Below are 23,746 nucleotides of genomic sequence, written 5' to 3'. Positions count from 1 at the left end.
TTTACTTGGAAACTATTGATAAAAGATACATATATTCTTTTTAAATATACAGTATTTCATCTAAGAGACAAAATAACATCATATTGTAATGGTTCATTTAATGTTTAAATATGTATTATAAAGTATTAATAAACTTTTTTATTATAATTTTTGATTTATTATACAAATACGGAATCTAATTCTAAAAGTATTAACACTTTATAAAAAAATATTTGATTTTTTTCTTTTCACAAAAAAAAAAAAATAATAATAAATAAAAACAATTTTTAAATAAATTGATTACTCATCAATCCTGGAATTGAACTTTTCTCTCCAATATTTTCCTTTGTAACTAACAACAAATAAACAAACCACACCAATAAAAGAAACGCAAATCATGATGGTATAAATCGAACCGATACCAACAGCTTCTTCAAAAGGTACAGATATAAAAGTAAATAATGTGGCTGCGAGCGATCTCGTAAGGTTATTAATTGCAATTGCTGATGCACTTCTACCTGGAAAAGCATCGACCAAATATGTTGAAATTGAATTAAACACTGTTACAAAACTAAATGCTCCTATCAAATAAGAGTTATAATTTTTTAATCAAATTAATTAAAAAAAATTAAAAGTTAGAATAGAAACATTGATTTTGTACGTACCAGTGAACATAGCGATAATTGGTAAAGCTATATGTAATCTAGCTTCAAGAAACCACCCATAACATATGTAAGAAACCGAAATAAAAAAACAACCAATCCAAACACTATGAAGTCTCATTTCAGGATATCCAACACCATTGTTTCTCTTTTTAGCTTCAATAAGAACATAATCTGACCATTTTCCTCCTATGACACTTCCAATCAAATATCCAGTACCCGGAGCCAAAAAAATTAATCCAACTGTTGATGTTGAAACGTGATATATATTTGCGAAACTTGTCCCGGATAATGTATTTTGTATATAAAGTACTGCATACGTAATACTTATGTATACTATTACAAGTGACATATTAGGATATTTTAATAAACGTAATGGTGATGTAGGATCAAATCTTTTACGGTGTCGTGAATTTGAAGTTGTATTATTAGGGTTCGGTAGATTTGTTGGAGGTGCAAATGTTTCAGGAAGTGCAAAGAAAATTAATATTAATATTAAACCTCCAATAACCGTAAGAATCCATAAAATCCATCTCCATCCTAAATAATCCGTTACATATCCCCCGATCACTGGCCCTATAACTGGTCCAACCAAAGGTCCAAGATAAAAAATTCCATACGCTTGTCCTCGTTCTAAAATATAATTAATATATATTATTTATATTATTTGTATTTTATACATTTAATTCTTACAATATAATATTAACCTACCAAATGAATGAAAAATATCACTTATTGTTCCGGCACCAATGCTGCAATCATAAAAATATAGGTAAGGATAAATTTATTAATATAAATGTCGTAATGAAAGAAACATACCTCAGAACTGCAGAAGCACCACAAGATTGAACTAATCGCATCGCTAACAATAACCAAATGCTATTTGATAAACCACATATTACAGTTCCTATAATATATATTATAAAGGAAGCCAAGTAAACATTACGTCTCGTATAAAACGTATCAGAATAAGCTGCCCATCCTAGTGGCTATGCCACAATAATACAAATTTAAAAAAGTTAAAAAAAGACTTTTATAATTTATCTAATAATATATTTATACTTACTGCCACGCCCATGAAGAGAATATAAACGCCAACTGTATGTAATTAACAAAAATAAATTAATAAAAACACCTCTAAATATGATTTTTGAATTCATTCATAGATATATCTTACTTATTCCATTAGCCAGCACTCCGCTAGTTTTTAAATCGTTTTCAATATTGGTAATTGACGGATAAAATATTCTAAATATAAAAAAAAGTTAAATATATTTATTTATTTTAAAACCCGTTCATAAAATAAATATTTCACGTACGTGCTTGAAAGTGATTCAATCATTCCAGCTAAAGAAATAATAAATAAAATACAATTTTTCTTTTTTCTCGGCCAAAATTTTGGGTCATTCGGATCTTCTATCGTTTCTTTTGGTATTTCAGAGTTAACCGATAATTGGTCGGCAAGTTTTTTATCATCTTTTTCTATATTATTACTATTACGTAAGGTTAATTCATTATCATTCGTATTTGATTCGTCGTTATTGGTGGATATAGACGATCTAATATTTGTATTATCCTGTGTTTCCATTTTTTAAAATTTTTAAATTGACAGCCCTCCTTATAAATACTTTTTCTTACCAAATATTTCAATTTTCATTAGTAAGATAAAGCTAGTAAATTCTTATATAAACGTTCCGTCATTTGAGTTCGGAACTTGCCGATCAAATACAACTCATTTTCGTAGCACGACATTTCATTGTCGATTTGAACATAAAAGGTTAAAGGAAAGAAAAGTTCCAAATTAAGCCAGTACTAATGAAGCTAGTTTTAAACTTTTTGAAAGTAAGGCTAAATTTTCGGAAAATAATGAAGAATAGCTTTTTCTACAAGGTTTAGCCATTGTTTTCATTATTGATTTAATTGGTTAAAAAAATTTTAAATATTCTTTCATCATGGAATTCTATCCAGCGTTGGCATTAAAAAAATATAAAAAATAACGAGTAAGCTTCTATATTAGGAATTGTGCAACATTAAATTACCGAATTTGGATATTATCGTAATTAAAGTTTACTTTTCTATATCATAGATGACCAGCCGGCCTGATTTCAAAATCAGTTTTAACATTTAGGAATTGCTTTGAAAAGATTTCTTATATATAATAAATTATTGAAAATCAGGGCGACAAACGCTTCACGGACAATCATAGATATTTTATGTTATAAAAACTTTATATTTAGATATTTAGTTTAGATCTAATAAGTATTGATACTTACTTCCATCTTAGACGGGTTATTAGTAGATAGAATAACATATAGTTATATCTATTGTATTTTTTTTTATTTTTTTTTATGTTATTAAAAATAAGCGTTACTAACAAATAAATATGGGACCATATCACATTATCGACAATCATTTTACCGACAAGTACCCTTTACCGACAGCAGGTAAATTTTACTGACACTCATTGTCATCTCTGATATCTTGTATCTCATTGAAGGTTAACCGCCGACCATTACGCGTCTCCTCCCTCCGGTCAATAATAATATTTATAAGAATGTCCTCTTGATAATGGACAAGGTAGTAGTCCTTAATTAACTCGTAATCATCTTCAATCAGTTACCATCAACACTTACAGTATTTATTACTATTTCACTACCCACTTCAGTTATGAAAATCAAAACATATTTATATAAAAGAATTTACCATAATATATAAAATAAAAAATTGATTTGTACTTAAAAAAAAAAATTTCAATAACCAAATTACAAAAATTTCATTACTGTAATATGTAAATCAAAAACTATTTACTCTCTTATTTAAACATTTTTGAAAAGCAGAAATGTTTAAAATTTTAGGTATTATATCATTATATGTTTAATAGTATATAACAAAATGTGAAATACTATGATATTTATATATAATAAAATAACATCAATTTTATTTTTTAAAAAATTTATTTCAGCTTCATAATATATTGTACTTAAATTGTTCTTAATAATTTTCTTAATTTAGTTTAGTAAATATCATAGAATTTCACGTTTTGTTATATATTAAACATATAACGATATAATACCTATAAATAAGAGTAAATAGTTTTTGATTTACAGTAATGACGTAATTTTTTGTAATTTGGTTATTGAAATTTTTTTTGAAATCTTTTATATATTATGGTAAATTCTTTTATATAAATATATATTTTGATTTTCATAACTGAAGTGGCCCGGCAAGTGGGTAGTGAAATAGTAATAAATATTGTAAGCCAGATCATTAAAAGAGTCCTCTGTTCAAATTAAAAGAAAATTCCTTATGAACTAAAATTGACATTCAATAAACGACAGTATTACGCAGGATTGACTAGAATCTATATCCCTACTACAAAAGCCTTAGAACGACTACGATTGATCATCGGTGGAGCCTTATATGCACCAATTCTCAAATACAAGTTATCAGCTGCTGGTAAGACTAAACGTAGAGCATAGGAATCACTATTTTTATGGCCATAAACTTCATAAAACCATCTTAAATATGCGAGCTCTGGGTTGCCCGCAAGCGAAAAGGCCAAGTAAAAGAAAGTAGTTCTCAATGATCAATTAAAAGTACGATTACTAAAAAAAAAAAATCTCTCTCTTTTGAGAAGAATAAACCAAAAAAGATTGAGATTATCAAATCAGTGAAGAAACCATATGTGTCTTCCATGCGTGACTCAACATCGACTGCTAAAACACCCGGAATATATGTGAAAATAAAAAAGGTTTTATCTCGTCATTTTCATATTCCTGTCTAATATTTGTACGCTTCGTAAGTAAGTTGTTCATTGTAAAAAAATGATAAAAATTTTGATATATACATATAATACATATATAATGAGTCGCTTTTCATAAGTTATGCTGTTTACATCTTCCAGAATTACCTCCAAAACATGAAGCAAAAAAATATGGTAAGGTGAAACAATGTGTTAGTATATATTGACTTTTTTCTTTTTCGTGTTCTTCATTTCACTCTTTGTATATAAATAAAGTAGTATGGTTGTTTGTGGCTTTTACTGAATGTTATGCAAACTATCGTTATGATCCGGCAAATTTTATTTTCGGACCTCATCTGTATACCAAGTGCTTAATATTAAAGTAGATATAAAAGTATTATAGAAAATAATAGTAATAATTACAAAAGTTGTATTTTATTTATTTTTAACATAAAGACAGTGACGGGCATTACAAATTTAGGAGCCGATCTCTTTACAAATGTTATACTAAGCTACGCAAGTCTAAGTAACAACCCGATGTCCCGATCCCTGAGGGGATCGCCCTGCCCGGTCTATTACAAAAGTTGTAAATTGATATATAAAGATCGCACACATCGGGTTACACGTGATTTCGGATAATGATTTTTGGTGTATTTCGACCATTGTAACAAAATAACAATTTCAAATAAACTCATACTATACATCTCAATTGTCAAACGTTTCTGAAAATTTAATACCACTATTCCTAATACCTTGTATTCTTATTAAAATCTTTCCAAGTTCTCGGCATAGTTCTACATATATATATATATATATATACTATATCATTATTCATTTTTTCCAATGAGTTAAAATTTAACAAACATATTTAACCATAAATGCCTTTTGGTTTGTTACGTGATTCTTCTAATAATTCTTAATTAATATTTACATTACATCAATAAAAAATTAAAAATTACATTTTTTATATGTATATCTTATTATTTCCTTTATATTATCTCGGCAAGTAGCATGACACTCTTTACAGACTTTGTTTTGTTTGGCTTGAATAATCAAATAAAAAAACAAAAATTATGCCACATATCGTGCATCAAAATGGAAGATCGACATGAGATTTATTATCCGAAATCACGTGAAAGCTTTCTTTTCTACCAAGAATACAAAATTATTTTTAAAACAATGGCTATGATTTACAATATTACGGAGCTAGAGGTATAAAAAATTGGCAACCCGATACATGTCTGTAAATTGTTAAATAAAATACTTATGAGTCTTACTTCTCATATTGAATTTTGCTTTGATTAAACTAATCTGTTTAACAAACTTTTTTTAGTAAATCTGATCAGTATTGTCCATTTTATATAGTATATACAAGTTAATTATTTTCAGTTATAATTTATAAATAAATAAATAAAAAGAACTATATAGTCTGATATAGATTTGTAAATATAAAAATTTCAGAAATCAGAATTTTAGAATATGAAACTAAAAATTATATTTTGTATCGTCTGAAAATCGAGTTGCCACATTTTTTTTTATTGTTTTAATTGTAAAAGTTTATCGATTAAAAATAAAATCTGTAATTTTTTAACATTATTATTAATTAGTTACCACGTAAAAGAATTGTCGCTTTGTAAAAAAAATGAATATATAACGATAATATATTTTTCGTCCCATGATAATAAAAGTTCTTTATATATGGTATGAAGTTCTTAAAATGTAATCCTCTTTGAATAGATTTGTATGGATTTTGATCTCAATATCAATGATATAAAGTAGTCCGTTTCTTAAAATTAATTACGTCCTTGGAGTATATGAATCCAATTCGGCGACGCTATCGTCACCTTCATATAATTTAATTTTTGTCAGCCTTATGCTGAACATTCATTTTAGGTATTTTGTAGCTGTAGACATTTATTTTCCAAGATATGCATCATTTTTGGTTTTATTTTTTAAATAGAGTTAAATCAGGCTCTTTAATAAAGTGTTTCATGATAATTTTAGACCATCATTTCCTATTACATCATTTTTTTATTTTTACAATACTTTACTAGTTTAGTTGTATTACATATACAATTAGTGCGAAAATTGTAACTAACTTTCTTTTCCTTGATTTTTTTTTGGATGTTACCTTATGCATTATTTTGACGATCATATTATTATCATTTCAACAAAATTACTAAATTAGGATGTTACAAATTGCAAAATCCAATTAATGAATTCAAAGTTAATATGAAATAGTACAATTACGAAAAAAAAATTATGAATTTTTAATATAATAATATTAAATTTCAAATGTAAATAAATTCGTAGTTCATATCATCGCAATTAAGCATAATTTCTTTATTTTAAAAAACGACAACAAAACAGACATTAAATGACTTAATTATTCTTTTTTTTTCAAATAATATAAAGATATAACTGACGCTTTATTAAAAAAAATTGATTTAAGTTACAAGTCGTATAAGAAAAGTCAGTAATAAGATAAACAAACGAATTTATTAAATAATATATACTACATTGTAAATATGTAACGTAAAATAAAGAAAAATATACTATTTGACTAATAAATAAAAAGAAATAAAATTTTAATGTCTGCACGAAAATAGTCCAGGCGTTGGCGTAAAGGTAAGTAAGTATACAAACTTTCGTTAATATGTTGGAGCGAAGACAACAACTGCCGCCGTAGATGTCATAACAACAATGATATCCGTATGGGCACTTAAAAGACTGTCGATTTATTGCTAAATTTACCATCTCCCTTATAAAAATTTATTCTGTTTTTTATTCCATGTTATTTCCGTAAATGTATCATATTCAAGGAATTTATATTCTTAAAACAAGGAAATTAACGGAATTTTTATAGAAATTACGGATAAAATTATTTTACGAGGATTCTATACATTTATATTTTAATGTTATACATTGGAATTTATCATGTTAATTAACGATATTGATAATTATCATAATTAATCATCATGAGATAAATTTCGATAAAGTGATAATTGATAATATTCATCCCCTAAAAAAATTTTCCCCAAAAAAAATTAAAATACGATTGTCAAGATCTTGGACTAGAATTGAACTAGATGTAAAACCTAGACATTGTCAGGAATATGGGCGTCAAGATCTTAGACTAGAATCGAACTAGTCAAAGCATAGTCATGCTCTCCACCAGGATAAGATTTTAAAAAAATTCTGTTTGCTTAATCTTTTAAACACATAGGAGAAAGAAAAGAAACAGAAAAAGAAGAGAAACACCTTAAAATATGGAAGAACTCTAGAGTTATGACCTCAAACACCAATCGGCAAACTCAGAGGGATGCTATGGCTGACCAGCCGGGAGACAGGGGCATATGCTATGGGTTTATCACGTTTCCAATAAACCAAGGTCGTCTACAGTCACATTATGTATATCATATTATACAATGGTCTAGAAAGTTCAACCATCTTCATTATACTGGTGACCAGATGTAAAACCTAGACATCACCAGAAATAATGGGCGTTTTTGCTAATAAAACTGCAAAACAAACTCCTTTTGTACGAGAGAGATACCTCGTTACGCGTGACGACCAGATGTAAAACCTAGACATCGTCAGGAAATGGGCGTTTTTACTAATAAAACTGCAAAACAAACTCTTTTTGTACGAGAGAGATACCTCGTTATAAAAAAAATATATATATAAAACGTCGTTATAAAACAACGTTATAAAAAAATGTCATTATAAAACGTTGTAAAAAACGTCATTAAAAAAATACGTGAGATATTAAAAAACGCGAGAGATATAAAAAAAAACAAAAAAAACGTCGTTATAAAACGTTGTAAAAAACTTCGTTATAAAAAAAAAGAGAGATATTAAAAAACGCGAGAGATATTATAAAAAAACGAGTGAGATATTATAAAAAAAAGAGATATATATAAAAGAAAATACGAGAGAGATATTAAAAAACGCGAGAGATACTATAAAAAACGAGTGAGATATTATAAAAAAAAGAGATATATATAAAAAGAAAATACGAGAGAGATATTAAAAAACGCGAGAGATATTATAAAAAAAAATGAGAGAGATATTATAAAAAAAACGATAGAGATAGATATCTCGCAAAATGTGGTTTATTTATAGAAAAACATAATCAGTGGGTATACGCAAAATTACGTAACTATTACAAAAAGTTATAAAAGTTATTCAAAATATGAGTAACTCAGAGATGTATTGCGCAATTTATCAATATCAGTTGCGACTCTGTGACATCTGACATCATGACTAATAATATATTGATCTAGACCTATGATAGCACTTTTAAACGGAGATGATAATTATAGGAGTAAAAGATATAACTAAAAATTTCATATAGGTTTGACTGTATAAACTTTATTCCAACCAATAATCGAAGATTAGTAAGTTATTTAACAAAATAACGTCTAAGAGTTAGATTTATGATTATTTATCTCTAGAAACCGCCTCTATCTTTTTTTTTGTACTTCGTATAATTCTTTACAATTTAATCAGTAAAAATTAATGAACTCCAGCCAACTTTTCGAATAGGAGCAAATTCTCCTAATCTATGGCCTACCATTCTAAAATATCGTACGAATTACTGCACATTTCTTATCTCTTTTTGTAAGAAAGGGATACGTGTACGTCGAAACGGTAAATTTTGAACGGTAAGTTTCACGTTGCAAACTTAATCTTTTCTATTTTTTTTTATAAGAAACATTCTAACGTTTCTTTTCTTTTTTTGTAGTTCAAGTTGGGAACTTTGAAGTGATAAATCTCGAATGGTAAGTGCTGCGAAACTTTATTTTTTATTTATTTTTTTTATAAGAAACATTATTCGTTTCTCTCTTTTTGTAGGTCAAATGGTAAATTTTGAAATTTCGAAATGGTAAGTTTCGTTTCAAACTGAAACTTTGAATATTTTTTTATTATTTTTTTTTAATAAACGCATTTAGTTTCGGTAAGTTTCGCAACTTTTAGTTGCGAAACTTTATATTTTGGTTTTTTTATTAATAGAAACGTTTTTAACGTTTCGTTTATTATTTTTTTTGTAGGTATCGATTATAAACGTTAGAGTTTTGAAACAGGTAAGTTCAGTTACGAAATTTATGAAACTTCCCTTTTTTTTTTGTTTTTTAAATGAAACACGTACTTACGTTTCTTTTTTTTATAATTTTTTTGTAGGTCCCAGATCGATCAGGGGGCACTTGAGATTAGAAACGGTAAGTTTCTTTGCGAAATTTACCGTTTCTTTTTTGTTTTTGTTTTAATGTAAACGTTATGTTTATTAACGTTTATTCTTCTATTTTGTAGGCTCCATGATTTTAGGGTTCGGATACTAGAGACGAGTAAGTTTCATAACTTTCATTGCGAAACTTACGTTTTTTATTTAAAACGTTATTTACGTTTTTTTTATTTTTTTTTCGTAGGCTTCGTGTTTGAATTCGGAAGATTGAAGACGAAACCTGAACTAATTTTTTTTTATTTCATCAGGAATTGTTTATTTTCTCTTATAGTCTAAGTTTGTAGGATTCTGGAGTTTTGGAAATGGAGAGTAATTAATTTAAATAATGTATTTATTAATTATTATTGAATAAAACAACTAATTAATCTAACGATATTCAACAAATGAATAATTTAACGTTATTTAACAATAAAGTAACATAACACTTTAACAATAAATAATTTAACAATTTTTAACTATAAGATAATTATCGTAATTTAATGATACTGATAATTATTGTCAATATAACCTAATTATCCACATCGGTATATCTTGACGAGTCCGATATATATCAGTGACATTTTCATCGATATATATCCCTTTAAAAAATTTCCCGATGAAGTCCACAGTCCAATTAATCGACCTAATTACATAAACGAATTTTTCAGTTTTCATTTTAATTTTCAGATACGAAATATCAAATATTTTGCAAAGTAATGATTTCATCTTATAATAAAAATGAGCAAGCAATTTAGAAATTCATGAAAATATTAATTTTTTAAGGTTAGAAGTAAAATTATTTATTATTTGTGTATATTATTCCAAAAGAGAATAAATTGTTAAAATTTAGAGATGCGATCAGTAACATCTTGTGAAATATAGAATGTTGTGCTATTCCATATATCAATTTCATCCAATAATAGACCATCTCGTTTTAAACGTAATTCTATTATAGGTGATTTTAAACTAACAAACTTATAAGAATTAAATAATATCTCAGGGTTTTTGATAATCGAATGCGCACGTTCAGTTGTGTCTGTAACGTTTTCATTTTGAACAGTATAGATGATAACATCATACCCTTCTCCTGTTTTAAGTAATTTCTCATTTTGTAGTAAAAATTCACATTGGTTTTTAGTCAAGTGCTCTCTAATGCAAGAAGTTAACGATTTAATTTTAAATATTTCTATATTTTTCAAAAGTGTTAATGTGTCGAGACTTTATAATATCTCCAAGTCAATATTCCCACAATAAATACTATATCTTAAGATTATTAATAATTTACGATGAGGAACATTAGGTATTCTTAAAATAAATTTTCCGTCATTTTTTTTCAACAATTTCTTTAGATGACTCTTCATCATTTTTTTTTTTAGATAGTTCTGCACGAAAATATTTTGATCTAGTACGTAATGTGCGCGTATTAATCGTATTATGCCAACATTTTTATTTTGACCGGCATAGATAACAACATCATGTTCCTCGCCAGTTTCAAGTAATTTTTATAAATCATTAACAATTCTTGTATAATTTCGTAAGACATTTCTTCAAAGAACGATAAATTTGGTATTTGATTTTTTCCGAATTTATTTAATTTACATCACAATCAGATGAATAACCGAATTAGTCAAACAATGGGACATCAAAATCTTGAATATAAACAAGTTATTTTACAGCAAAATTCGAAATATAGTGGACACTTGAAAATTTTATTGTTGGGATTGACTCGGGTTGCTCGGCTAGTCGGGTTATTAGAATATGTTATATTACAGTAAAATTTATTTTCTTTTCTAATAACCCGACTAGCCGGGTAACCCGAGTACCCGACAATCCCGACAATAAAAATTTTCAAGTGTCCACTATATTTCGAATTTTGCTGTAAACAATTTAATCATGAAAATTGGCCGGTACTATAACATTTGGCCGTTACCGTCTACTACGAAGTGACATTATCTATCACATGATTAATTCTTTACATCATCAACCATCTTTTGTTATCATTTAGCAATACTAGCAATATATATCGTAAGTGGCTGATTAAAAAAATTGATCAACTACTAGCACAAGAATATCATAGTTCAACAGTCCCCTTTGGCTGGTAAATAGAATTTATACCTTCAAATTTTGAAGGAGTATTTTGTTACATACGTAGCAACTTTTTAAAAACTTCGTATACGGTGGATATCTCCAATTATATATTTAAAATATTATATTTACATTTTAATAAACAAAACAACTTTATTTTATATACTCATACCGGTGAATTATTTAGTTGATTAAATACAATGCATAATTGCATAATAAAGATAGAAATGCCGATCTGGGTGTGTTTAACCAGGAAACTGATTATATTTTGAAATCAAGCCGGCGGGTCATCTATGATATAAACTTAAAACCATAAAATAAGCGTATTTTAGCCTGCTCTGCAAGTTTACTTAAGAAAAAAAGGTAGATTTTGAATACTGTTTTTGACTTTACATATGAGCAAACGGATTTTGGCAAATGGATAAATAAATTTTTAATAAAAATGAAAAGTCAAATAAGTCAAAAACGGCATTCATAACGTCATTTTATACTCTAAGTAAACTTGCAGAGCAGGCTTAAATGCACCAAATATATGTTTGAATAGGTTGTATATATGTGGGGAAATTTTTTTTTTTCAAAAAAAACAATTTTGTCCGAAGTTAGAACATCCCCAAATTCAGTAATTTAATGTTGCACAATTCCTAATATAGCTTTCAATTTTGCATATTTTTTTTAATGCCAACAACGCTGGATAGAATTCCATGATGAAGTAAAATTTATGAATATTTAAAAAAATTTTTTTTTTTTTAATAACCAATTAAATCAATAGTGAAAACAATGGTTAAACCTTGTAAAAAAAGCTATTCTTCATTATATTCTCGGATGAACCTTAAGGCAAAAAAGTTTAAAACTAGCTTCAATAGTACTAGCTTAATTGAACTTTTCTTTTCTTTTAACCTTTTATGTTCAAATCGACAAAAAAATAATTACTTAAATGTCGTGCTACGAAAATGAGTTGTATTCGGCAAGTTCCGGACTCAAATGAATGAACGTTGGTAAGAAAAGTATTTATAAGGAGGGTGTGTCAATTTAAAATTTTAAAAAATGGAAAAACAGAATAATACAAGTATTAGATCGTCTATATCCACCAACAACGACGAATCAAATACGAATGATATTGAATTAACCTTACATAATAGTAATAATATAGAAAAAGGTGATAAAAAACTTGCCGACCAATTATCGGTTAACTCTGAAATACCAAAAGAAACGATAGAAGATCCGAATGACCCAAAATATTGGCCGAGAAAAAAGAAAAATTTTATTTTATTTATTATTTCTTTAGCTGGAATGGTTGCACCACTTTCAAGCACGTACGTGAAATATTTATTTTACGAATGGGATTTAAAATAAATAAATATATTCAACTTTTTTATATTTAGAATATTTTATCCGTCAATTACCAATATTGAAAACGATTTAAAAACTAGCAGAGTGCTGGCTAATGGAATAAGTAAGATATCAATGAATGAATTCAAAAATTATCATATTTAGAAGTGTTTTTATTAATTTATTTTTGATAATTACATACAGTTGGCGTTAATGTTTTCTTCATGGGCGTGGCAGTAAGTATAAATATATTATTAGATAAATTATAAAAGTCTTTTTTTAACTTTTTAAATTTGTATTATTATGGCACAGCCACTAGGATGGGCAGCTTATTCTGATGTGTTTTATACGAGACGTAATGTTTACTTGGCTTCCTTTATAATATATATTATAGGAACTGCAATATGTGGTTTATCAAATAGCATTTGGTTATTGTTAGCGATGCGATTAGTTCAAGCTTGTGGTGCTTCTGCAGTTCTGAGGTATGTTTCTTTCATTACGACATTTATATTAACAAATTTATCTTTACCTATATTTTTATGATTGCAGCATTGGTGCCGGAACAATAGGTGATATTTTTCATTCATTTGGTAGGTTAATATTATATTGTAAGAATTAAATGTATAAAATACAAATAATATATATTAATTATATTTTTAGAACGAGGACAAGCGTATGGAATTTTTTATCTTGGACCTTTGGTTGGAACAGTTATAGGACCAGTGATCGGGGGATATGTAACAGATTATTTAGGATGGAGATGGATTTTATGGATTCTTGCGGTTATTGGAGGTTTAATATTAATATTAATTTTCTTTGCACTTCCTGAAACATTTGCACCTCCTACAAATTTACCAAACCCTAATAATACAACTTCAAATTCACGACACCGTAAAAGATTTGATCCTACATCACCATTACGTTTATTAAAATATCCTAATATGTCACTTGTAATAGTATACATAAGTATTACGTGTGCAGTAATTTATATACAAAATACATTAGCTGAGCTAAGTTTCGCAGATATATATCATGTTTCAGCATCAACAGTTGGATTAATTTTTTTGGCTCCGGCTACTGGATATATGATTGGAAGTATCATAGGAGGAAAATGGTCAGATTATGTTCTTATGGAAGCTAAAAAAAGAAACAATGGTGTTGGATATCCTGAAATGAGACTTCATAGTGTTTGGATTGGTTGTTTTTTTATTTCGGTTTCTTATGTATGTTATGGGTGGTTTCTTGAAGCTAGATTACATATAGCCTTACCAATTATCGCTATGTTCACTGGTACGTACAAAATCAATGTTTCTCTAACTTTTAATTTTTTTTTAATTAATTCGATTAAAAAATTATAACTCTTATTTAATAGGAGCATTTAGTTTTATAACAGTGTTTAATTCAGTTTCAACATATTTAGTCGATGCTTTTCCAGGTAGAAGTGCATCAGCAGTTGCAATTAATAACCTTACGAGATCGTTCGCAGCCACATTATTTACTTTTATATCTGTACCTTTTGAAGAAGCTGTTGGTATTGGTTTGATTTATACCATCATGATTTGCGTTTCTTTTATTGGTGTGGTTTGTTTATTTGTTGTTAGTTACAAAGGAAAATATTGGAGAGAAAAGATCAATTCTAGGATTGATGAGTAATCAATTTATTTAAAAATTGTTATTATTTATTTTTTTTTTTTGAAAAGAAAAAAATCAAAAATTTTTTTATAGAGTGTTAATAACTTAGAATTAGATTCCGTATTTGTATAATAAATCTAAAAAAGTTTATTAATACTTTATAATATTTAAAGGAAAATTTTCATTAAATGAACTATTACAATATGATTTTATTTTGTCTATTAGATGAAATCTGTATATTTAAAAAGAATATATGCATGTATCTTTTATCAATAGTTTCCAAGATTTATAAGGCATTCACGTAATGCCATTTTTATTTATGATAACGGAAACTCGTGATTATGAAATGAACTTTTAATTTAGATTGGGCATGAATTGTTTCTTTGGATGAATATCAATCTCATGATTTCTTTAGATTATATGAAAAGTATATATAACTTTTTTAGAAAAAAAAAAATACTTATAAAGTAATATCTTCAATGTCTTCTCTGAAGAAAACAAATAAACAACGCTTAAAAGAGAGATTTGTTTGTAAATTGTAATAGCATGATTAGTGATGATAAAGTATCTCAGTTAATCTGTAACTCTTGCTGTTTCACCACAAAGATATAAGAAGAAACAATCCACTACTATCTCTTTTTTTTTTATAAATATTGAATCATTACCCTATGAAAAGTATTGTCCGGAATTTGACTTGCTTATTTGACCAGACTTTCCATAGAGATAATATACTATCGGACGAATAGTACGTCGAATAACACGTTAGTTGGCATCAATTTTTACGTACTTACTACTTATTTTATATTCAAGTAGATTCCATCTTGTCTATTGAAGTCGTAACTACTTTGAAATCAAAAATTCGCGAAAGAAACACAAAATAACTTGGTGGAAAATTTTCTGCGTACTCTATAAGGTGCTAGATTCCACTTGTATGTATGCTCGCTCTTATTTCCAAGAACAAGATTTGCAAGTAAATTGGCCTTACCAGTACCACTCTTTCCGGTGACTAGAATGCTGAAAGGTCCTTTATATCGGAATAATGCATACTTCGACAGTTCGACTCCAGTGACACGCCGAAAAATTCCGCAAATTTGGGCAGAATTATAAATGATCGGCACCGAGAATTTCTATATTAAGTAATTCCAATCTTAATGCTGGCCAAAACGGTGTTCCCTTAATACAGATGAGGCATGAGTGAACGCCCTATGAAAAAAATATACTTAAAATGTATTTAATATACTTTAAAATAGGACTTAAAATATAATTAAAATTTTTAAAATATACTTAAATTATACTTAAAATTGCAATTTTAAAAATAATTAAATACACTTAAATATACTTAGCTTAAGTATATTTTTTAGTAGTATATTTTAAAGAAATTTTTAGGGATACGAAATTATATCATAATTTTAAAGTATCAGGTGATCAGCAAGCGAAATTTTATTAAATCAACCCTTTTTAAATTTCAAAACTTTTGTTTGTTGGTATAAATTTTAAACGTAAGTTTTTCTATTATAGTTAAATGTTTATTAATTAAATGTTTAATACTGACGTCTCAAGATTTTGAATAAATCTTATTGTTCAGTCGATTAGAAATATGTGGGATTATGATGTACATCCCAATGGATTATTAAATAAAATAATACAGAATATACGACCTGATAAAAAATACCCAATCTTCCTTTTGCTCCCGTACATGCGGTAAGTAATGTTTTACAAACTCTATTGGAATCATACATGATTTGAGTTACATACCTGTCAGTACCAAATTTTGTGTTGGATTATCTTATGAATGAATAATAGACAAGAATGGACAAGAATGAGCTTTTACTTACAATGTTTATTATTAAATTATAAAATTCACAGGATCATGTTTCCTCTTTGAACTATATTATTATGATGTAATCGAACGTAAGTTTTAGAATAAATATATTTCAAGAAATTTTTTATAAACTAACAGGTTGTGCATTATTTCCTGGTCGATCAATCACATATTCAGCTCTTGTCTTTTTTCTTGCAGAAAAACTTGTACGAAAACGTTCTAATGAATGCAGAAATTAATTATGTAAGTTCATTTTGGCTTAGCAAAATTATGATAATAATGCGTCATCTTTTATATTTCACGCACCCTTTGTTGAAAATTTTTTTTTTCGGGGGTTTTTTTAGAAGGAACCTCCTTATTATAGACTGCGAGTGTTATTCGTTGTTAAAAGAAAAAAAATTTTCTCTGAGAAAGCGCGTCCGTCTAAATTACTTATTATAAAAGAATTTATAAATATAATGATAGTATTGCCAAAACAGGTATTAAATAGGTATAACATATTAACGTTTATTAAAAATCAAATTACGTCGATGCAGTTGCTATTTTCAATCAAATTTTCAAAAAAAAACAGAATTTACGTCATATAAAGTCCTCGGCATTTGTTTTTTGTGTGTGCCAGATTCGTGGCGCAGCCAGAAGATTGTGGCGCAAAAAATTTTCAAAATCGGCATTCGTAACCTTTTTCCGAATCCTAAGTAAACTTGCAGAGCAGGTGAAATTACATCTACAATATAAGTTTAAAAACTTTATGTTGATAAATCCTTAATGATGTTTTTTAAACAATTTGCTGCCTGGCACACAAAAAAGATATGCCCCTCGTCAGAGGTACTATATTATGCAGATTTCATTGCACAACGTATTTGCAAAAAAGATCTGTTGGTTATAACATTCTATTAAAACAGGTTTATAAACGGGTTAAAATAGGCTTGATGGAGAATATCAGGTTTTATACCCCACTTTACAGGCCGAAAGTTTTCCTTATTATAAAGAAGTCAAATTTGAGGTTTAATACAATAAAATATTATCACATTACTCCTCTCCTTACTAAGATGAAAGAAGAATTTTTTTTCAACAAGGTAATAAGATTACTCCAAAAGAACTAAAAGATTGTCCTAAGTGTGGTAAACCTAGAATATCTTTTGGTTGGTGCTTGGAATGTGAAAGTAATGCAATGAAGGAATATTTTCTCTATTGGACGTCAGGAAATAAAAAGATCGATGAGTTAATACGTTACACTCAGCTTACCGCTACCAAAACTTGTGATTATTTGGAATGGATCTCGTTTGAGAAATTTGAAGCGGTTAAATATTATTGGTAGGGGTGGTTTTAGTAGTGTTTATTCAGTCCTTTGGATGGAAGGACCTAGATGGATTTGGGATGATGGTGCACAAGAATGGACTCGAACTGGACCAATGAATGTTGCTTTAAAACGTCTTGATAATTCACAAAATATATCAAGTTCTTACATTAAACAGGTACTTATTGATTATATTTGATAAATTATTTGTAATACACTCTTAATTTATAGACTGAATTTTATTCTTATTCATATTTTGTAGATTAAATCATACCATAAATGTTTACAATCGGTTTCGTTAACTTTTGGCATCACAAAGGATCTAGAATCTATTTATATGATTGTAATGAAGTACTACGAAAATGGTGACTTGTATCAATATCTTGATCATTATAACGGAATTCTTTCCTGGAGAGATATGATCGATATGTTATGGGGAATTGCTGGAGGTCTTGAAAGAATTCATGGTGAAGGAAAAATCCATGGAAATCTTCATGGAGGAAATTTACTTATTGAAGACGAAGATACATCTACTGATGCTCGTATTGGTGATATAGGTCTTCATGGACCATGTAATAATGAAAATAAAAGTTCGGATCAAATATATGGAGTATTGCCATATGTTGCACCAGAAGTATTACGTGGCGAAAACTATAGTACTGCTTCTGATATGTATTCAATTGGCATCATTATTAATACTCTCGCAACTGGTAAATGACCTTGGCATAATAGATTAATAGAGCACATGATATTAGTTAATTTAGCAAAAGATATCTGTAATGGAGAAAGATTTGAAATTCCAGAAGATACTCCAAATTTTTATTCAGAATTAATGCAACAATGTTGGGATAATGATTAGGAAAACCGTCCGACTGCATTTTAAATGAAAAATTAGGTGAATGGATTATTTTAATATGTGATGATCCAACCCCTTCAAAAATTTCAGATGAAAATTCTATTGCTGAGGAAAAAAGATGGAAAATGATTTCTCAATTATCCAAAAAAATTACTCATCCAGAGATACATCCTGAAGCGTGTGAGTAGACCTTTATGTTTTCATGAATTATCAATAATGTGAAACGCTAATAATATTATTATAACGGTATGATATCGCTTTTAATAAAATAGCAACTTTTTAGAAAATATCCATTTTGAGATTAATTCAACATGTTTACAATTAATAATATTTGAATTCATTACATGTCTGGACAACACGTATACATCACGTGATCACAATAATTCATAATTCATATTTCATATTTCTTCCTTCCACGTGACTTATGTGACGCTATTAATTTATTTGTTTAAAATACCGTTTAAAAATCTTTTTAAAAATTAAAAAATCATAAAAACTGTAAAATATTGATATACATACAAGTGCTCTTTTCTCTCGTAAATAGACGCGTTTTTTTATAGTCTTTATAATATATATTTTTCAATATTATAGTGTAATTTCAGTACTTTGATTAAATGAAATAGATCTAGAAGGCTTAAGTAAAGTTCTTCAGCACAAATGGAATTACTCAAATATTAAATAGCTTAAATATTCTCAAAGGTATGAATATTTCAGTGTAAAATTACTGTGCAGCGCGCAGCTGGATTTTTCACTTTGCAGTGTAATTTTAGCGCTTTTGTTAGATGAAACAGGCCTTTGAAGATTAAGCAAACTCATTTTGCATGTGTAAAATTACTACCAAGATATTAATTTTTATCAAACTGCCTTAAATTAAATATTCATGGAGTAATTAGCATTTTTTCAATTTTTACTAAAGATTTTTAATTAGTTTATTAAATTTAATAAAGTATAAAAGCATTATTTTTTGGTCTTATTGTAAAAGTAATAAAATAATCTTTTTTTTTCATTTTTCCTTTTTTTTGTCTTCGTTTCTTGCTTTAACACAAAATCACGTGGGAAAAGAAAATTTGTAACTACTTTTAGCGAAGAATAAAAAGTTTCTCTTAAAAGAAAAGAAAGAAAGTATCTTATTTTTATTTTATTTTTATTCTTATACAGTATATATATATATATTTTTTTATAAGATATCCCTATAAAACCGAAATGTGTTAAATTTGTTGTTCATGTGTAATAAGAAATGTACCGTAACCGTGTAATAAGTGTCTAATAAAGCACCATTTTGTCCGATTTATGTCTTATTACAAAAAAAGAAAATGTGCTTTTTTAGACATTTATTACACGGGTCTGGTTCATATTACCGACAATCATTTTACCTACAAAATAATAATATAATTTTGTATGTAATAAAATAAAGTAATATTGAAATAATTATTTATTTATTTTGTTATTGTTTATTTATTATTAATTGAAATGATATACAGTACATTATTATATTCAATTAGCATTTTGAAATACTATAGAATGCTTACAAAAAAAGCAAATTATATAAACTAAATTAAGAAAATTATTAAGAACAATTTTAAGTACAATATATTATGGAGCTGAAATAAATTTTTAAAAAATAAAATTGGTTATTTTATTATATATAAATATCATAGTATTTCACATTTTGTTATATATTAAACATATAATGATGTAATACTACCTGAAATTTTAAACATTCCTGCTTATCAGCAAATATGTATAAATAAGAGTAAAATAGTTTTTGATTTACAGTAATGACGTAATTTTTTTTAATTTGGTTATTGAAATTTTTTTTGAAGTACAAATCTTTTAAATAGTATGGTAAATTCTTTTATATAAATATATATTCTGATTTTCATAACTGAAGTGGGTAGTGAAATAGAAATAAATACTGTAAGTGTTGATGGTAAAATGAATGTCGGTGAAATGATTGTCAGTGAAGTGTTTGTCGCCCTGATTCTCAATAATTTATTATATATAAGCAAATCTTTTCAAAGCAATTTCCTAAATATTGAAACTGATTTTGAAATCAGGCATCTATGATATAGAAAAGTAACTTTAATTAATACGATAATATCCAAATTCGGGGGAGTTAAATCACGTGATTCTATATATTGATTTTTTCATAAACTAAGATTAACATAAACTTAAAAACCATAAAATAAGCGTATTTTAGCCTGCTCTGCAAGTCTACTTAAGAAAAAAAAGTAGATTTTGAATATTGTTTTTGACTTTACATATGAGCAAACGGATTTTGGCAAAATGGATAAATAAATTTTTAATAAAAATGAAAAGTCAAATAAGTCAAAAACGGCATTCATAACGTCATTTTATACTCTAAGTAAACTTGCAGAGCAGGCTCAAATGCACCTAACATATGTTTTGAATAGGTTGTATATATGTGGGGAATTTTTTTTTTCAAAAAAACAATTTTGTCCGAAGTCACGCCGTTTTAGACATCCCCAAATTCGGTCATTAATTTTTTCATTCTTAATTTAATGTTGCACAATTCCTAATATAGCTTTCAATTTTGCACTCATTTTTTATATTTTTTTAATGCCAACGCTGGATAGAATTCCATGATGAAGTAAAATTTATGAATATTTAAAAAAATTTTTTTTTTTTTAATAACCAATTAAATCAATAATGAAAACAATGGTTAAACCTTGTAAAAAAAGCTATTCTTCATTATATTCTCGGATGAACCTTAAGGCAAAAAAGTTTAAAACTAGCTTCAATAGTACTGGCTTAATTGAACTTTTCTTTTCTTTTAACCTTTTATGTTCAAATCGACAAAAAAAGAATTATGACTTAAATGTCGTGCTACGAAAATGAGTTGTATTCGGCAAGTTCCGGACTCAAATGAATGAACGTTTATATGTATTATTTAAAGAATTTACTAGTTTTATCTTACTAATGAAAATTGAAAGTATTTATAAGGAGGGTGTGTCAATTTAAAAATTTTAAAAAATGGAAAAACAGAATAATACAAATATTAGATCGTCTATATCCACCAACAACGACGAATCAAATACGAATGATATTGAATTAACCTTACATAATAGTAATAATATAGAAAAAGATGATAAAAAACTTGCCGACCAATTATCGGTTAACTCTGAAATACCAAAAGAAACGATAAAAGTTCCGAATGACCCAAAATATTGGCCGAGAAAAAAGAAAAATTTTATTTTATTTATTATTTCTTTAGCTGGAATGGTTGCACCACTTTCAAGCACGTACGTGAAATATTTATTTTATGAACGGGATTTAAAATAAATAAATAGTATATTCAACTTTCTTTTATATTTAGAATATTTTATCCGTCAATTACCAATATTGAAAATGATTTAAAAACTAGCAGAGTGCTGGCTAATGGAATAAGTAAGATATCAATGAATGAATTCAAAAATTATCATATTTAGAAGTGGTTTTATTAATTTATTTTTGATAATTACATACAGTTGGCGTTAATATTTTCTTCATGGGCGTGGCAGTAAGTATAAATAGATAAATTACAAAGGTCTTTTTTTAACTTTTTAAATTTGTATTGTTGTGGCACAGCCACTAGGATGGGCAGCTTATTCTGATGCGTTTTATACGAGACGTAATGTTTACTTGGCTTCCTTTATAATATATATTATAGGAACTGTAATATGTGGTTTATCAAATAGCATCTGGTTATTGTTAGCGATGCGATTAGTTCAAGCTTGTGGTGCTTCTGCAGTTCTGAGGTATGTTTCTTTCATTACGATATTTATATTAATAAATTTATCCTTACCTATATTTTTATGATTGCAGCATTGGTGCCGGAACAATAGGTGATATTTTTCATTCATTTGGTAGGTTAATATTATATTGTAAGAATTAAATGTATAAAATACAAATAATATTTATTAATTAGTGTATTTTTAGAACGAGGACAAGCGTATGGAATATTTTATCTTGGACCTTTGGTTGGATCAGTTATAGGACCATTAATCGGGGGATATATAACAGATTATTTAGGATGGAGATGGATTTTATGGATTCTTGCGGTTACTGAAGGTTTAATATTAATATTAATTTTCTTTGCACTTCCTGAAACATTTGCACCTCCAACAAATCTACCGAACCCTAATAATACAACTTTAAATTCACGACACCGTAAAAGATTTGATCCTACATCACCATTACGTTTATTAAAATATCCCAATATGTTACTTGTAATAGTATACATAAGTATTACGTATGCAATAATTTATATACAAAATACATTAGCTGAGCTAAGTTTCACAGATATATATCATGTTTCAGCATCAACAGTTGGATTAATTTTTTTGGCTCAGGGTACTGGATATATGATTGGAAGTGTCATAGGAGGAAAATGGTCAGATTATGTTCTTATGAAAGCTAAAAAAAGAAACAATGGTGTTGGATATCCTGAAATGAGACTTCATAGTGTTTGGATTGGTTGTTTTTTTATTTCGGTTTCTTACATATGTTATGGGTGGTTTCTTGAAGCTAGATTACATATAGCCTTACCAATTATCGCTATGTTCACTGGTACGTACAAAATCAATGTTTCTAACTTTTAATTTTTTTTAATTAATTCGATTAAAAAATTATAACTCTTATTTGATAGGAGCATTTAGTTTTGTAGCAGTGCTTAATTCAGTTTCAACATATTTGGTCGATGCTTTTCCAGGTAGAAGTGCATCAGCAGTTGCAATTAATAACCTTACGAGATCGTCCGCAGCCGCATTATTTACTTTTATATCTGTACCTTTTGAAGAAGCTGTTGGTATTGGTTTGATTTATACCATCATGATTTGCGTTTCTTTTATTGGTGTGGTTTGTTTATTTGTTGTTAGTTACAAAGGAAAATATTGGAGAGAAAAGATCAATTCCAGGATTGATGAGTAATCAATTTATTTAAAAATTGTTTTTATTTATTTTTTTTTTTGAAAAGAAAAAAATTAAAAATTTTTATAGAGTGTTAATACCTTTAGAATTAGATTCCGTATTTGTATAATAAATCTAAAAAAGTTTATTAATACTTTATAATATTTAAAGGAAAATTTTCATAAAATGAACTACACAGGCAATCTCGAT

At 27.4% G+C, this 23,746-nt stretch overlaps 4 protein-coding genes across 4 annotated transcripts; 3 read left to right on the top strand and 1 right to left on the bottom strand.

Annotated features, from left to right (window-relative positions):
* Window positions 1–235: 235 nt before the first annotated feature.
* Window positions 236–2,229, bottom strand: OCT59_007162 (uncharacterized protein; the record flags this gene model as incomplete). Its single annotated transcript, XM_025319065.2, has 7 exons — window positions 236–560; window positions 645–1,274; window positions 1,353–1,393; window positions 1,461–1,630; window positions 1,708–1,739; window positions 1,819–1,889; window positions 1,961–2,229. 7 exons carry the CDS (start codon window positions 2,227–2,229, stop codon window positions 280–282), a joined length of 1,494 nt encoding a protein of 497 aa, XP_025174677.1. The 3' UTR covers window positions 236–279.
* A 10,507-nt stretch (window positions 2,230–12,736) lies between these two features.
* Window positions 12,737–14,674, top strand: OCT59_007161 (uncharacterized protein; the record flags this gene model as incomplete). The annotated part of the gene is made up of 7 exons (XM_025309410.2): window positions 12,737–13,005; window positions 13,075–13,145; window positions 13,226–13,257; window positions 13,334–13,503; window positions 13,571–13,611; window positions 13,682–14,311; window positions 14,394–14,674. 7 exons carry the CDS (start codon window positions 12,737–12,739, stop codon window positions 14,672–14,674), a joined length of 1,494 nt encoding a protein of 497 aa, XP_025174675.2.
* A 3,153-nt stretch (window positions 14,675–17,827) lies between these two features.
* Window positions 17,828–18,816, top strand: OCT59_007160 (uncharacterized protein; the record flags this gene model as incomplete). Its single annotated transcript, XM_066146822.1, has 3 exons — window positions 17,828–17,950; window positions 18,035–18,482; window positions 18,632–18,816. The coding sequence occupies 3 exons, from the start codon at window positions 17,828–17,830 to the stop codon at window positions 18,814–18,816; spliced, it is 756 nt and encodes a 251-aa protein (XP_065998524.1).
* Window positions 18,817–21,622: 2,806 nt separating this feature from the next.
* OCT59_007159 (uncharacterized protein) lies at window positions 21,623–23,557 on the top strand (the record flags this gene model as incomplete). The annotated part of the gene is made up of 7 exons (XM_025309411.2): window positions 21,623–21,891; window positions 21,966–22,036; window positions 22,117–22,148; window positions 22,217–22,386; window positions 22,454–22,494; window positions 22,568–23,197; window positions 23,277–23,557. The coding sequence occupies 7 exons, from the start codon at window positions 21,623–21,625 to the stop codon at window positions 23,555–23,557; spliced, it is 1,494 nt and encodes a 497-aa protein (XP_025174674.2).
* Between the last annotated feature and the right edge of the window lie 189 nt (window positions 23,558–23,746).

Source organism: Rhizophagus irregularis, chromosome 15 (assembly GCF_026210795.1).
Source record: "Rhizophagus irregularis chromosome 15, complete sequence".
In the NCBI taxonomy this organism is placed as follows: Eukaryota; Fungi; Glomeromycota; class Glomeromycetes; order Glomerales; family Glomeraceae; genus Rhizophagus; species Rhizophagus irregularis.
This window is presented reverse-complemented; position numbering and strand designations above follow the sequence as displayed.